At 46.2% G+C, this 17,169-nt stretch overlaps 1 protein-coding gene across 1 annotated transcript in view; it reads left to right on the top strand.

Moving 5' to 3' along the window:
• Positions 1-378: 378 nt before the first annotated feature.
• The window catches only part of Brd4 (bromodomain containing 4), a 33,979-nt gene continuing 17,188 nt past the window's right edge, over positions 379-17,169 (top strand). The window contains 10 exon segments of the mRNA XM_052746769.1: positions 379-697; positions 3,405-3,542; positions 4,827-4,962; positions 6,792-6,994; positions 6,996-7,085; positions 7,437-7,799; positions 8,625-8,753; positions 14,970-15,179; positions 15,866-16,065; positions 16,491-16,786. Coding sequence (XP_052602729.1) covers positions 413-697; positions 3,405-3,542; positions 4,827-4,962; positions 6,792-6,994; positions 6,996-7,085; positions 7,437-7,799; positions 8,625-8,753; positions 14,970-15,179; positions 15,866-16,065; positions 16,491-16,786 — 2,050 coding nt within the window. The 5' untranslated portion in view covers positions 379-412.

Genomic DNA, 17,169 nt, shown 5'->3' on the forward strand with positions numbered 1-17,169 from the left:
GTGCTGGGATTGTGTATGCTAGGCATGTACTCTTACCACTGAGCTATATCCACCCAGTCTCCTTTTTATTTTTTGTTTTGAGAAAGAATCTGACTGAGTTGTCCAGATAGATCTTAAACCTGGCAAACCACCTTCCTCAGCCTCCAGAGTAACTAGGATTACAGGCCCTTATCACTAAGCCCACTTAGATGGCCAGTCTTAGAAGAGACAGGCACTAGGGCCCTTTTAGTTGGGTCATGGAGTAGCTCTCCCAGCCATTCTGATCAGTTGGTGCCAATGGAACACAATCTTGGGAGTCTGTGCTAGGGTCATTTGTCATTTCTAGTGTGGTCCATGTGCTGTCTGGTCTCTGATGGGACTTTTTTTCTTTCTGTGTAGAGTGCCTGGTGAAGAATGTGATGGGATCATTAGCATGTCTACGGAGAGCGGCCCTGGGACAAGATTGAGAAATCTGCCAGTAATGGGGGATGGACTGGAAACCTCCCAAATGTCTACAACGCAGGCCCAGGCCCAAACCCAGCCAGCAAATGCAGCCAGCACCAATCCTCCACCCCCAGAGACTTCCAACCCTAATAAGCCCAAGAGGCAGACCAATCAACTGCAATATCTGCTCAGAGTGGTGCTCAAGACACTATGGAAACACCAGTTTGCGTGGCCTTTCCAGCAGCCTGTGGATGCCGTCAAGCTGAACCTCCCTGTGAGTAGCTGGGCAGGGCCTGTACTACCACCACCCTCAGTCTCCCAGTGAAGGCAGATTCTGCAGAAGGGTGGAAGTGGGTTTGGAGTCATGGTAAGAACTCTGAACACCAGTATCCACAGTAGCCTTTCAGTATATGGTTGCAGCCATCCTGAAAATTAAATAGGAAAAGAAAAAGGGGAAGCTAACTGACTTAGACATAAAGTGATTTCTTAGTTAATTGAGATCCCATGGAAAGTTGTATATAAAGGGGTTAAAACGAGGTGAGCTGAAGTCAGAGCCTCAACTAATAGTCCAAGCCCCTTTCGCCTCTAAGCTATGGTTGGTCAGCCTGTGTAGAAAGGGGACTGATTTACTGAGCAGCAGTTACTTCATCACCACCAAAGCACTTCGAAGGTGGTACATCTCCTAGGGGGCATGATTGGAAGGGGACTGTGCTACATGTCCCCTGGAGATATTACACTCCCTATCTCTCACCACAACATACTTGATCTTGTGTTTTTCTCTTTCTTGGAGAATATCCCATTTGTGCACATCCCTAGCAGACAGCTCTATAAACTGAACTACCTCACTGAACCTCAGGGAGTGATTGCAACAAATGCTTTCATATTTCTCCTTCAAAAACCAGTGCTTGGTTTCTGAGTTGCTCTCTGGAATGCGTTAAGTTCCATGCCCTCCTGTCAGATGTGTTATGTGATGGTAGCCATTATCCATGTTGGGTCTATGAGAGTTAGAACTCCTCATGGGGAGTTGGTAGCCTTAGTCTCTGCCACGTGTTCAAATTCTCCAAAATGTGATACCCAGGGTTGGGGATTTAGCTCAGTGGTAGAGCGCTTGCTAGGCCCTGGGTTCGGTCCTCGGCTCTGGTGGGGGGCGGGGGAGACAAAATAACAAAATGTGATACCCTCCTCTGACCTGTCTTGAAAACCACGGCTGTGATAAATGTTCATGTGTGTCCACCAAATATGTCTTCTGGTATCAGGAGAAGAGACACGGGTCATAAACTTGCTAGAAAGGAGATGTGAGGGGGAGGAGTGCCCACCATTGACTAAGGAGCAATACAAGCAGCTGGCAGTGATGGCCTGCAGGTCACTCAGGAGGCTCTTTGGGGAACTTAATGGGTCTGTAGCAGGGATATGCAGGATCCACAGGTAAAAAAGTTACTGTTGTTTTGCTGTGAAGAGACACCATGACCAAGGTAGCTCATAAAAGAAAGTGTTTAATTGGGGACTTGCTTACAGTTTCAGAGGGTTAGGTTAGTCCATGGCCATCATGGTTGGGAGTGTGGCGGCAGGTAGGCATGTTATTGGAACAGGAACTAAGAACTTATAATATCCCAAGAGTGATCTCAAAACCCTAACTCTAAGTAGACCTGGGAGCTGACCAGCTGGTGTCCTAAGAGCTCATACTTTTCTGGAGCTATTAAAGAGCCACCTTACAGGTCCCCCTTTGTATTTTCTGGGGCCTCATGCCTTCACATGCATTTTGACCTCTTGTCCTCCTACCTTAAAGCTACTGCCTTAGCTATCAGTCCCTTTCCCCAACTTTTCTTTAATCCCATTGCTCTTCTGTTTGCCCTTTATTGATGTCCTTTTGCCCTTGAGAGACTTGTCGCAGTCTGCAATGCAGGTCACAGAGTAAAATCTGTCTAGATTTCCACAGGGGTTAATATTTTTGTCATTAGTTTTCTTTGGAAGGGAGGCTACAGCTTGATACAGGTTTGAAAGTCAGATTTTGAGTTGCCTTTTGGTTTGGGTATGCACATGCAGCCCTTACCAGAGCAGAGCACCTCTGTGTCCCTCCTCTTACATGGGTAATAGTGGCTTTTTCTTTCTTTCTTTCTTTTTTTTTTTAAATTTATTTATTTATTATGTATACAGTATGCCTGCAGGCCAGAAGAGGGCACCAGATCTCATTACAGATGGTTGTGAGCCACCATGTGGGTGCCGGGAATTGAACTCAGAACCTTGGAAGAGCAGCCAGTGCTCTTAACCTCTGAGCCATCTCTCCAGCCCCGGCTTTTTCTTTCTTTATGGGTGTCAGCACAACTCAAAACCTTATTGCCCACTTTGATGCTGTACCTTGATGCTGTCCTTTGTCCCTCAATCCCCAAGAACTACTTTTTAAAAGATGGTGATTTCCCTGATACTTATTTAGAATGAAAGGCTATTTTAACACTCTCCTAAAAGAAAAGGGGAGCTTATAAAGCCCCTCCCCTACCTGAGGAGCTAATGACAATTGATGGTTTCTGGGGAAGGAGAGTCAGTTTTCTTTGGGGATATGTCCATTGGGAAGTTGCTGATGTTCCTAACGGTCCTACCCGTGTGCACACAGGCAGCACTAATTTGACTTAGAGGAATATTTAAAAAGGGCAAGGAGGAGGCCTGGGTGAGGGGGCTGGGGGATGAGGGCAAATATCAAATATATTGTGTATACAAAATTACCCCCCCCTTTTTTTCTTTTTTCATTTTTTTTTTTAAAGAAAGTATTTGCATTTGTTTTTCCTGTGAAGACAGCCTGTTAGCTTGTACATTTGCCATCTAGTGTTTAGGAATCTGTCCTCTACCCACCTTTGCCTTCAGTTCCTTACTGACAGCCATTGAGAAAATAGTTGATTGACTGGAGAGAGAGGGGCTCAAGCACAGGTAGCTAGTCCAGCATGACTTCTCAGGTGACTCTGGCCTTCTTTGATCTCTCTGCTCCTCAGGATTACTATAAGATCATTAAAACACCCATGGATATGGGAACAATAAAGAAGCGCTTGGAAAACAACTATTACTGGAATGCTCAGGAATGTATCCAGGACTTCAACACTATGTTTACAAATTGTTATATCTACAACAAGGTGAGATGTGGGGGGCAGGGGTCCAGTCCTGCTTGGGAAGGAGAGGAAGTAAAAATGGGGTGCTTGTCAGGAGCCTAGGGTCAGGGTTGCTGGGAGCAGCTGGGCTGTAAGTATGATAGTAAGAGACTTCCAGAGGTAGGGTGATGGGACCTGTAATTATGCCTAGGGCTGAGGGTTTCTTTTGTGGGGAGGAGGGTACTGTTCTTGTTAGCCTGTAGCACCTGCCTCTAGTACTCTGGGAATTTTATTTTAGTTCTTGAGCATGTCTGGTAGAGAACATATGAGGACAGATGACACCAGATGGTCCATCGGGATTGTGTAAATTGTTAGGTGAAAGAACCTGTGCAACTAGAGTCTTGCAGAGGTGTGCTCAGGCACAAACTTTGAAGTGAGAGGGTACAGTGGGGCTAGTTGCAGACTCCACTGTTCTGTGGGTCACAGTCTCCTGGAACTGTGGACATGGCCATAAAATCGAGTGTCCCCCTGGTCTTACATACAGACCCAAGGGTCACTTCCTAACCCCGTAGCCAAACCTTTCGGCTCGGCTGTGCCATGAAGCCAGATCATTTGTTTACAGTTCAGACCACAGATGTGATTAAAACCAACCCTTTCAAATAGAACGACTCTGGAGGGAGACACTATACAGAACTCAGCTTTTGACCTCTGCTCGTGTAGTGGGTAAAATTGCCCAGAAGAGATGGGTAGGTGAGTTTCTTGAAGTTTACTGTGTTTTGTAAAGCCTTAGTTCTCACCACTTAGGTGAAAGCAAAATGTACAGACTAGGCCCTCAGTTTAGAGCTGAATGGGGACAGCATGTTCTGGACATGGTCATAGAGTGGGGATCAGTAAGGCATTGTGATAAGGGCTTCTTCCAGACCCCACTGAACTACCTCTGGGGTGTATTGGGGAGCATTGTTGGAGTCCTAAAGTATTCATCACAAGAAATGCTGCATAATTTGAGTATTTCTGGTGAGTTCATTTGAGTTGTATTTGAAGAAACCCCAAAGTAAAGGAGGCCTTCCAGTTAGAGATTGACCGAGTTGGTAGGTACATAAGGCACAAGGATGGTTTCTTGGAGCTTAAAACTGAAAGGGAGATACAGGTGGACAAGTTTTGTTAGGGATACCTAGTAGCATAACCATTGTGGCCCTTTGGAGTCCAGATCACAGAAGGAGCCTGGATACAATGCTCTAAGTATTGGGGCATGGGGTGGCCTTGGTGTCCTGTCCACAAAGATGGGAAGAGAGGGCCTTCCAGCTCTACCCCACCTGTTTCCTCATCCAGCCTGGAGATGACATCGTCTTAATGGCAGAAGCTCTGGAGAAGCTCTTCTTGCAAAAAATCAATGAACTGCCCACAGAAGAAACTGAGATCATGATAGTCCAGACAAAAGGAAGAGGACGAGGGAGGAAAGAAACAGGTAGAGTATTTGAAACAGCAAGTAAGTCAGCTGTGTTTTTCCCTTATCTTTGTTTTCCAAGTTTAGAAGAGTACCAGTGATTATAGGGACATTAAGTGGTGACAGTAAATATTACAGTGCTGTCGTTTGTACAGATGGGATTAGGTTCAGTATTGCCTGTGCTCCCAGGCTCCTAGGGCTCCCACAGATCCTGAAATCCCACCTTGGCAGAAGTAATTGGGCTGTGAGTGGTTCATGGATTTAGGTTAAAAAAAAAAAAAAAAAAAAAAAAAAAAAAAAAAAAAATTTTAGTGCTGTAGATTTTTTTTTTTGCTTTTCTATCTTAATTTTATTATTATTTATTTTGTGGTTCTAAGACTCAAATCAGCACTACCCACATTGTTAGACAAGCACTTAACTATTGAATTTCATTTCTAGCCCTGCTTTTCCATTTTTAGAATAAGGAAATTAATCTGACCAGAAGCTATTGTAACTAGTGTCTCAATCCTAAAACCTTTCTTTGTAGAGATGCTTTTAGCCTGGCCTCCCACCTTGCAAAGACACAGGGGACCATTAAATCCATTTTAGCTCTTAGAATAACCAAAGAAAACTAGTCGCTCACATGGATGCTCCCCCGCTCTTTTCTCCTTCTTTCCCTCCCCATCCTTTTAGACAGGGTCTCTGTGTTAACTCAGGCTCAAGTCTTCATGCCTCTTGAGTATTGGTGTTACAGATGTGCACTGCTACTCAAAACCAGGTCACTCCTTTAGCATATTAAGTCACATCCCTTATCCATGCATTCAGAGTCTACTGGTCACTTTCCAGGGCCAACAGTTAGGATTATTTATAGGGCAAGCATGGAAATGTCTTCTCTACAAGTCCTGGATGAGGTCCAGGCTTGGTGACTAGATAAAGAAAATTGGAAAACTCAATAGAACTTCTCCCTTGTTCTTCATATGGTACTGGGCACTGCTCTAAGACAGCCTATGGCTGCAGAGTGCTTTTTCTTCCTTCTTTCCTGTCCCTTTCTCCATTTCTTCCCTTTCTTCTAAGACAGGGTCTGTATTTATATATCCCAGGCTGCCCCAAACCCTCAATCCTTGTACCTTGGCCTCCTCACTGCTGTGATTACAGGTTTTGAAGACTTGCGTTTATAGGGTGTTGGGTCTGTTCTCTTTGCATGGCATCCAGCGTATGTGCAAAGGGTATGGCAGTATGGGCTATAGTTCCTGGTCCCGTCAGCTCATGTTTGAGCTGAGGTTGAAATCCTTTGTAACACTGATTTGGTGTGGCATGTGTATTTTTTTTGTGTTGGGACTTATGTGTGGTACAACTGCAGGGAAACAGCCTGGCTAGTCACGAGAGGCAGCAATTGTGTACTAGTCCTCACTGGCTCTGAGAGTTGAGCTCATGCTGGCTTTCAGAAACCTTGCAAGGATGGCTGCTGCTGGATTCTGCCAAAAGCACTCTGAAGGGAACACTTCTGGGAATGAAGAAAGCTCTATTTGGATTCTCAAGGAACATTTTTCTGATTTCCATGTGCTGCCCTGGTGCTAACACTCAGTATATAGGTTTTCTACTTTTTTAGCCTGGGTTTCCCTCCTTATGAAAGTCTGTGTCTGAGGAGTTGCCTCCAGGACACCTCAGGAAATGAGGTTTCTGAGGTGCTGCTGCCTTCTCAACCCTGGGGACACACGGATATGTTTGGCATACAGTGGTGTCTGGAATGTTCAGGACGGTCTTCTCACTAAAGCAGATGTACCACACAAATCTGTATGGGTGTTTTGGCAGGGTCAGCCAATGTATGCCAGCATACCATTTTAACCTCCTATCCTTTTCACGATTGGTAGGGACAGCAAAGCCTGGTGTATCGACGGTACCAAACACAACTCAAGCATCAACTCCTCCGCAGACCCAGACACCTCAGCCGAACCCTCCTCCATCTGTGCAGGCCACAACTCACCCCTTTCCTGCTGTCACCCCAGACCTCATTGTCCAGCCTCCTATCGTGACAGTGGTGCCCCCCCAGCCACTTCAGACGCCTCCACCAGTACCCCCCCCAGCCACCGCCCCCACCTGTTCCAGCTCCACAGCCTGTTCAGAGTCACCCTCCCATCATTGCAGCCACCCCACAGCCTGTGAAGGTAAGCATCCTGGGTATTGGTGGACTGCTGCCACCAGGGATGGGCTTGGAGGAGAGGGGTGTCTTCTTTTTTGGTTGTTCCTTCTATGGCCTCTATGGTCAAGGCCCTGGTATTAAACAGGAAACCTCTTCAGTAGCTTCTCTGGCCTCTTAAGGGAGCAAATATTCAGTTTTGTGCTTTTCTGTTGCTGACTGGTTCTATCCCAGCTGTGATAAATAGTGGTATGTCAGGGTCTCCATTTTGGGCCTGTTTTGAGATCCTAGTCAGGGCTTGGTTTCTGAGGTGCTCCTGAAGAGCAGCTGTATCGGCCTGAGCCTCTGACTGAGCCTTTTGTACCTGTGCTCATGGCAGACAAAGAAAGGGGTGAAGAGGAAAGCAGATACCACCACCCCCACCACCATTGACCCCATTCATGAGCCGCCCTCACTGGCCCCAGAGCCTAAGACCGCCAAGCTGGGTCCTCGGCGGGAGAGTAGCAGACCTGTGAAGCCCCCAAAGAAGGATGTACCAGACTCACAGCAACACTCAGCACCAGAGAAGAGCAGCAAGATCTCTGAGCAGCTAAAGTGCTGCAGTGGCATCCTCAAGGAGATGTTCGCCAAGAAACATGCTGCCTATGCCTGGCCCTTCTACAAGCCTGTGGATGTGGAGGCACTGGGCCTGCACGACTACTGTGACATCATTAAACATCCCATGGACATGAGCACAATCAAGGTTAGCCACAGGCCCCTGGGATTGTGGGCAGAGACAAGATTTCTCCTAGACCAACCCATTAAATCCGTGGGTGCCCTCTGCAGGGCATTGTTGAAACACACACTAACCTAGGTTACTTGGCTGTTTTGATTTAGGTAATGGTTCTGCCTCTTTTCTTTGTATAAGGAGATGTAAGATGCCCTTGTGCACCTTGCACCTGGCAGATACACTTAGGAGACTGTGGGTGCTCTGGGTTCAGTGTGATGGGAAAGGCTTTACTGTCTTCTATAGGAGACACAGCACTATCCACCAAAGTACTTGAAGGCCTTTTTCTTTTCTTTTTTAATAATTGTGATTTTTCTCCTGGAAGTAGAATAACATTGATCAAACAGGAGACAGTGCTGTGTTCCTTGAACCAACTTCTATTCTGTACCCTCTATATAAGTACATGCAAAACAAAATCAGAACTGGATCCAGTCCTCTTTTTTTTAATCTTCTCATCAGCTCTGGCACAATCTCTTCTGGGGTTCTGTGTGTTCAGTTTCCCTTTAGACTTTAGTGACCTTAGTAGGTAAGCTTGGTGCTACCAGGTCATTTCCCAGCCCCGAGGCTTGACATTCTCCTTGTCTCGTGCTGAGAACTGGATTGATGACCTATTTATTGTTTTCTGTGTCCCCTTACCCCATAGCCTAGCCTGGATTAAACTGAGAGCCACTAAGAGACCATCTTGATTCACAAACATCACTGTGCGCGTGCGCGCACGCGCACACACACACACACACACACACACACACACCCCAGAACACAAACACACATGGCTAACTAGGGCCTCTCTTGTATTTCCAGTCTAAACTAGAGTCCCGTGAATACAGAGATGCCCAGGAATTTGGTGCTGATGTCCGATTGATGTTCTCCAACTGCTACAAGTACAACCCCCCTGACCATGAAGTGGTAGCCATGGCTCGAAAACTCCAGGTGAGGCTCCAAGAAGGGTAGGCCATACCTTGTATGGGCCTAGGAAGTTGTTACTCTGTTACTTCACTCATAGTAATGCTGCGGGACTTGGGAAGAGGTTGGTTTGTTGTTGTTTCCTTTGTTGGTTTTTGTTTGTTTGTTTGTTGTTTTTCTTTTTGTTGTTTTTTAGAGACAGGGTCTCTCTTATGTAGGCCTGGCTGTCCTAGAACTCGGTATAGACTAGACTGACATCGAACACTGTCCAGCTCCTCCCAAAAGCATATGTAACATTTTAAGTAATGCATACACACACATTTAAAGTCAGAGTTGTTAAAACTGAAATAGGGTAGCTGGTTTTGTGTTCCACTGAAAGTCTTCTCTCCCTTCTCCTTCACCTATATTCTGTTGCTCTTGTTCAAAAAGCATGTGTGTTGTACCTGGCCCCAGTCTCTTCAAAATTGAAGGGGTTTACCTGTCTTAAGTAGGCAGGAACACTCCACCAGCTGTAGACAGCATGCCACGGTTGTATTCATATGTGAGCCAGAGTAGTGGTATGTTTTCCCACCAGCTTTTGGAAGCCTTTGCCTTTTAGTTGGGAAGTGGCTGTTGATGTGTTGGTCTGTGTGATCATGGATCTTAGTGGATGTAGTCCCCAGGCTCTGTCCTTGAGAATCCTGCAGAGTACATGAGTGGAGCAGCATGAGTGTGTGAACTGTTCTCCACTTTTCAGTAATCTTCTTGTATCAGCCTCTCCTATGCTGGGACTACCACAGCTGGCTTTTCCTTCACTCCCTCTTTCCTCAGCAACCTGGAGAAGGCTTTTAAGTGGGTTAGTGGTGGTTAAAATTGGAGAATAAAGGTAATATTTAATACCTTTATGATCTGCCTTTTATCATTTTTAATTTTATTTTTATTTATGTGTATGGGTACCCACAGAGGCCAGAAGAGGACACTAGATGCCTTGGATTTGGAGTTAAAGGGAGTTGTGAACAGCCTGACATGGGTGCTGGGAACTGAACTTGAGACCTGTAAGGTGCAAGTGCTCTAACCACCTAGCCATTTCTCCAGCCCCCAGACCTGCCTTTTAAAGGAAATATAAGATTATAATCCCCAGCCATTTCTTCCTTTGTGTATAGGTTGCTATTGCTCTCAGTTCGGTGGTCTATAGGCTGAGCAACCTGCTGTTAAGAGGCACAGATACATTGATTGTGGATTCTAAGACTTCCTTACCTAGTAGTCTCTAGATCCTTAAGGACAGAGATGAGGATTTGCAAAACTCTTGGTGATCCATTGGTCTTTGTCACACAGAGGCCACTCAATCCCCAGTGATTCCCTGCCTCCCTACTTCGGTTGGCTTCACTTATATGCCACATGATAGCATGTTTTTCTTTCACCAGAGTTAAGACACTTCCGTCATTTGGCCTCTGATGATGGGTTGCCTTCGGTTCAGAGAACTTGTCAGATTCAAGAGTAGCTTGATAGGATTGTTTAGTGTTGACCTGGCTCTCAAATTGAAATGCATGCTCAGGCTAGAAGGATTTTTTTTGTTTGTTTGTTTTGGTTTGACTTGTTTTACATTTATGTGTATGGGTGTTTTGACTTTATGTCTCTCTCTGCCTGGTCCTTGTGCAGGCCAGAAGAGGTTAGCAGATCCACTAGACTGGAGTTGTGAGCTGTCAGTCACGTTGTGGGTGCTGGGGACCAGATGAAATCCTCTGCAAGAACATCCAGTGCTCATAACTATTGAGACATCTTGCCAGCGCCTGGAAAGTTTTTGTCTTCTGACTTGCACTGGGGTCTAGTGTACCCTTTCCAGTTTGGTGTTAATCCATCCTTTACCAGTCCTTATGGAATTCAGGCTTTTTAGTTGTACTATAATTCTTTTAAAAATGCTTTATTTATTAGAGATAGTCTTACTGTGTATCTCTGGCTAGCCCTACCTCGTCCTTTTTGAGTGCTGGGATTAAAGATATGCGCCATCCTATCTAGCTGACTGCAGTGTAGCTGAAGTTTTTTTTTTTTTTTTTGTCCCGCCTGGACTGCAGCCTCTCAGACCCAAGTAAACACACAGAGGCTTATATTAATTATAACTGTTGGACCATTAGCTCAAGCCTACCACTGACTTGCTCTTACACTTAAAACTCAGCCCATTTTTTGTTAATGTTGCCACGTGTTCTGTGGCTTTACCTGCGTGCCATTACATACTGCTCCCTGGACAGCAGGCTGGCATCTCCAGAGTCATCCTTCCTTCTCCCAGAATTCTCCTTGTCTGCTTATCCCGCCTATACTTCCTGCCTGACTACTAGCCAATCAGCGTTTTATTAAACCAGTGTACAAAAGCATTATTCGACAGCATTTTGTAGCTGAAGTTTTTTTGTGTCCCGCCTAGTCTGCAGCCGCTCAGACCCAAGTAGGTCCTGAGTTCAATTCCCAGCAACCACATAGTGGCTGACAACCATCTGAATGCTGCAGTTCTTTCACAGGTCCACCAAGTGGCATCGTGCTTTCAGACTTGGACCTTAAGTCCCTCCCTTCTCTCCCTCACAGTTTCTTGAGAAGCCAGGGTAGTATTTGCCCACGGGACCCACATTTGATATCCTTGCCATTTATTTGCCCCCACTGAGGAAATTGCAAAAATCAAATCAGTTACCTGAAAAATGCTTTCTTGAACTACTTTCTTTATTAAAGAGGAAAGAAAAAGAAACCAATGTATTGTCTAACTTTCCTTTTTTGATTCCTCCCGGCCCCAACCCCACCCCATTGGATTTTTCCTATCCTCCTGGTACCTTGCTGCTACTAACTCTTTACAATCTCTACTGTTTTCTCCTCTTAGTGGGTGAAGCTGTCCAAGCATGCCATTTTCACTCATGGTATGATCACCAAGCTATCTGCCACATGCACCCTCTAGAGATGAGTTCTTTCCAGGCATAGACTTGATAACAAGCTCGACTTAGATGAGATGCCTACTTTCAAAGAGGGTCTACTTGAGGCAGGGTTAGGAGGTTCTTTGCCAGTGTTTCTGAAAGTAGCATTATCTCTTGCCAAGGGAGTTTCCCGTCTGGAAGGCAGTTGTGTTTGTAGAATCTTTGTGTTTTTGGTTTTTTGAGACAGGGTTTCTCTGTGGTGTTTTGGTGCCTGTCCTGGATCTTGCTTTGTAGACCAGGCTGACCTTGAACTCACAGAGATCCGCCTGGCTCTGCCTCCCGAGTGCTGGGATTAAAGGCGTGCGCCACCGCCGCCCGGCGTGCTTTGTATTCTTTTTCTCTCAGTGTTCCCATATCAGAAGGCTGTAAGTAGTTAGAAAGGGGACACAAAGCTTTCTCCTGATCACCTCTTTAAGAGATACTGAGGGACTGGAGAAGTGACTCAGTGCTTTCTGTGCCTCATGAGGAAGGACTCGAATTGGATCTCAGAACCCACATAATAAAAAATACTTGCTCTACAACCATTGGGCTGTGATGGTCAGAGGAGAATGTCATATCCTCCACCCTAGCCATAGAGTTTTAGGTCAGGTTGTAGCTGAAGCTACCTTGAGATGCTGTCACCCCAATAAGAGATGTGATTGTTGGTTTTCCCTGGGTGCTGCTGTTGCTGTCCCTGACATCTGCTCTCTTCCTGTCCCCGTCCCATAACAGTCGTCTGTGTTCTCTCCCTGACCCAGGTGTTTCCTGAGGTTCCACACACCTTTTCCAGTCCTTCCTAGTTCTTTCTGCTCCCTTGCTATTTCCCCTTAGTACAGCTTTGTGTTCACTGATGGTCCTGCTTCCCACTGGTCTCTTGGTTCCTTTAAGGTAAGAAGCCCTCAGCAAGTTTGTCTTCCCACAGCCCTGGGTTTTCCTGATGCCTCTGCCTTTGGTAGAGCAGGATTCCTGGTTCCCACAAAAAGAAAAGAATGGGTCATCTAGATGAACACAAAAGCCAGTAGCTCTGTCTTTGCTTGGTGATACTTTTTCTCACCTCGACCAGCTTCCTGTCTTGTATTACTTGCCTCTTGGGCAAGGCAGAGAGAGCACTTAGAGAATGGAAGGGGCCTCAGAGTGCAGTCCATCCCACTCATGTCCATAACAGCTAGTTCAGAAAAGAATGGAGATTTCTGGTAAAAAGTAGTTAAAAGCTAGCCCAGGAAGGGTGGACATAGATAGAGGGCCTGAAACAGCTTCCCCTTGTGCCTTCCCTGTGTTCTGGGAAAGAGAATTGGTCATTTCCCTTACAAAGTCCAAGCGCTTCTCATTATATTGCTCTGTTCTGCTTGCCCCTAGGCCTGGTTTTAACAGACAGCCATGGCTCTGGCTGCCTTTTGTGGGGGAGAGGGGGTTGGCTTTTCAAGGCAAAGTGTTTATGTACCCCTGGCTGTTCTGGAACTCACTCTGTAGACCAAACTGGCCTCAAACTCAGAGATCTGCCTGCCTCTGCCTCCGCCTCCCAAGTGCTAGGATTAAAAGGCTTGTGCCACTGCTGCTGCCTAACTCTCTGGCTGCTTTTGAGGGGCTCTAGCCTATCCACCTCAAAGACGCTGAGTAGTAGATTGAGCTTCTGCCACGTAGCAAGTGTTAATGGGAGTCTTAGTTGATAGGGGAGTCTTAGTTGTTTCCATAGGGACCTCCACTTTGGTGTGAAGCCACTTTATTTCCTGGTCTTCTCTCTAATCAAGTGCTAGTCACCTTCTGTTGTGTATGTTTGTCCAGGGCTCTGCTCTGATTTCTACATAAATTAAGAAATTAGTGCCTGTCTAGTACTTGATCAGCTACACTTACACAGAACAGAATGTCAGATAATACCTTACTCTGGGAGAAGGAAGCTAAGCTTTGCAGAATGGAATTGCAAATGTGGGAAACAGTACCATAGTTACATGGATACTTGCTGTAGAGGGCATCTTCTCCTAGATTCCTGTTTATGGAGCCTCCAGGCCAGGCTTCTGGAAGAAAGTCCAGTGTGTCCTAAGTTAAAACAGCAGCTTTAGTACTTAGCCACCACATCCCTCAGCAGCAAATACACAGATGCGCACGCACACGCATGCTATGGAATAATCTTTCTGTACACTGCGTGAATATATGTCGCTGCTCGCTGGCCAATAGCTGAAGAGGATAAAGTTAAACAGGAAGGCACACTAAGAATGATGGGATGAGGAAGGGCAGAGTCAGAAGAATTGCCAACCAGATAGAGAATGAATCGGACACACAAAATGGGATAGAGGTATGAGCCTTGGGGCAGCACATAGATGAATAGAAATGGGTTAAGTTGTAAGAGCTAGTTAGTAACAAGTCTGAGCTATTGGCCGAGCATTTGTAACTAATATAAGCCTCTGATTATTTGAGAGCAGCTGCAAGACAGGAAAACTCCAACTACATACTCATCTCTTGGAAACAGGGACACACAAAAAGGAATGTCCCTTTCTTCAGTGTATGAATTACTACACGGATCATTTTATTTTATTATTTTATTAAATCCTTGAACTTTTCATACAATGTATTTTGATCATATATGTGTCCTCCTCCTCCCCTTAATTTCTCCTAGATCTACCCTTCATTCTATTCCTTTCTTAGAGCAGGCATAAAAAAATCTTTCTGGAAAGCCAGCCTTATTCCTTACATGTTCTGCAAATCATCATTGGATTGACTGTGAAGTCCCCACCATCGGGGGGTGTCTGCTAGTTGGTTTGCTGCATGTGACTTGATCCCTAGGAGCACAGGCAGGGGCTACTGTTCCATGAGTTCTGTTACTCCATGTGACTCTCAGTTGGTCTTAAGGGTCTCTTGAAGTGGTTGCTGTGCCCAGAATCACTGACTTTTCTGCTTGATTAGACCTCACAAGATACTCCTTCCCTACACCTGTCATAAACATATCCCCGACCACTATCCAGCATTGCTGGAGATACCTGAACCAAGGACTTTCATCTGCTCAGTTAAGTGTTGATAGAGCACCCTGAATTGTAGGGAGGCAGACACATGGGTTTCTGCCACAAATGCTCAACTCAGAGCCTTTGCCAGTACTGTTTTCTCTCTTTGGAAGGCCGGCAAACCCCTCCTGTCAGAGAGCTACAGACCTGGTAGGAGACTTACAGGCATGTTTTCTAGGTGGTCTTGGTTGTGGCCTGCTGCTTCCTGAGCACCCTCAGAAAGCTAGTCTTCCACCTGGGTCACTGGGTCCTCTAACTAGATACCTGGCCAGATCAGGACTTGGTTGTTGAAGAAGCTCCAAAAGCTGAGCATTCTCATAGGCATGACTTTTCCTCCCCAGGATGTGTTTGAAATGCGCTTTGCCAAGATGCCTGACGAGCCTGAAGAGCCAGTAGTTATGGTGTCCTCCCCTGCAGTGCCACCCCCTACAAAGGTGGTGGCCCCACCCTCATCTAGTGACAGCAGCAGCGATAGTTCCTCTGACAGTGACAGTTCCACTGACGACTCCGAGGAAGAGCGAGCCCAGCGTCTGGCTGAGCTCCAGGAGCAGGTGAGGGAACCTGTGGTTCTGTGCCCAAAGGCCAGGGTAGTCTCTCAGAGGTTTCCAAGAAATGTTCTTGAGTCTACCTCTCCAAAGATCCCCTTGTGGCATTTCCTCTTTACTTAGTTAATGAAATGTTTATCCTGTAGAAGTATATGCTGTTGTGAGTAGGAGTGAGGCATTGGACGTTTTCTGGGCACATAGACTTCAGGATCCTACAGTAATCCTGTTGGTCATCAAGCCCTTTAGAAACCTTCCTGGGACTAAGATATAGCCAGGTGATTTAGTATCTGTCATCATGTGCAGCTCCTGTTGTGGAGATTGTAGCAATCTTTGGAGACCCAGTAGTGGGTGGGCACTTTAGAGATCTCATTAATTTGGCAGGTCCATGGCTGGAAGCCAGCCCATCCTCTGCTTCTCCCATACCCACAGCCTGATACTCGAGTGTTAACTATTCACATGACACAGAGCTGTCCTCCAGGGTTTAGGTGGTTAGAAGAACTTCTTAGTCCCAGTTGTGGGTGGTTAGTTTGCTTTTGTGACAGGTTCCCACTGTGCAGCTCTGGCTGGCCTGGATGGAACTCACAGAGTTCTGTCTGTCTCTGTCTCCCAAATGTGGGAAGGGGATTTTAGACTGGCCTGATTGTGACTTTGTGTTGTGTTGTGTTGTTTTGTTTTACCTGTTTGTTCCATAGCTCAAAGCAGTGCATGAGCAGCTTGCAGCCCTCTCACAGCCCCAGCAGAACAAACCAAAGAAAAAGGAGAAGGACAAGAAGGAAAAGAAGAAGGAAAAGCACAAAAAGAAAGAGGAAGTAGAGGAAAATAAGAAAAGCAAAGCCAAGGAACTTCCTCCGAAAAAGACAAAGAAAAATAACAGTAGCAACAGCAATGTGAGGTCTGTGCTTCCCAGTTTTTCCATCTTTGGTAGTGGTGATTCGAGAAACCCATGGTAGGGGGAAGCCCATTCTCTTGCTGCAGCCTCCGGTCTAGGTTGGTGTCCTGTCACAAGCACTTAGCCTGTTCCTTCCCCTCTGCTCTTTTCCCTGAATGAGCTTTGGTAGCTCACTGTGTTTGAGGAAAGAGGGTGCAGGTGGCCATCCCGCAGCCACAGCAGAGTTTCAGCTGCTGGCTGGTCTTTCTGATTGCTAGCAGCTTTAAATCCTATTTCCAGTTAGGTGTGGGCAGGCAGCCACCACCCATTCACACCCCCACCCCACCCCCACCCCCCACATGCACACTTCAACCACATACATTCAGAGGGATGTTTGCACAGCTTCCTCAGGAGACCTATTCTTAACTGTCTGCGTCATCCCTTCATAGCAAGAAGGAACCAGCACCCATGAAGAACAAGCCCCCTCCCACATACGAATCAGAGGAAGAAGACAAGTGTAAGCCCATGTCCTATGAGGAGAAGAGGCAGCTAAGTCTAGACATCAACAAACTTCCTGGTGAGAAGTTGGGCCGTGTAGTACACATTATTCAGTCGAGGGAGCCGTCACTCAAGAACTCCAACCCCGATGAGATTGAGATTGACTTTGAGACTCTGAAACCGTCCACACTGCGAGAGTTGGAACGCTATGTCACCTCTTGTTTGCGGAAGAAAAGGAAACCTCAAGGTACACTTGATAATTCTTTTGGAGGTCCTTCCCGTGGAAACCTTTGGTTAGCCCTCCTCCAACTTAGCACTCTACACTTAAAACCCCACTCACCCACCCCCACAGTAATGAATTCCATACCTTTGCTATAGACACCCCAAGTATGACACTGCACTGGACTCTGGGTTGTCATTTCCTTTCTGGATGTCTTTGGTGGTTTGCTGAAGCCTTCCTGAACCTGTCCTTTGAGCTTTACTCTAAACAGCAGCTGTTTTCATCTCTGGTTGCTAGCCATACAGTCTTTCCCAAAGGTGATCTCCCACCTCTCTTGAGGTGAGACCAGGAGGAAAGAAAGGGGTGCCTCTATGTCCCAGGGATATGTGTACTGGTATTAGTTCAGTACT

This window comes from Peromyscus californicus, unplaced genomic scaffold, assembly GCF_007827085.1.
Source record: "Peromyscus californicus insignis strain IS unplaced genomic scaffold, ASM782708v3 Scaffold_1__1_contigs__length_55948999, whole genome shotgun sequence".
Lineage (NCBI taxonomy): Eukaryota > Metazoa > Chordata > Mammalia > Rodentia > Cricetidae > Peromyscus > Peromyscus californicus.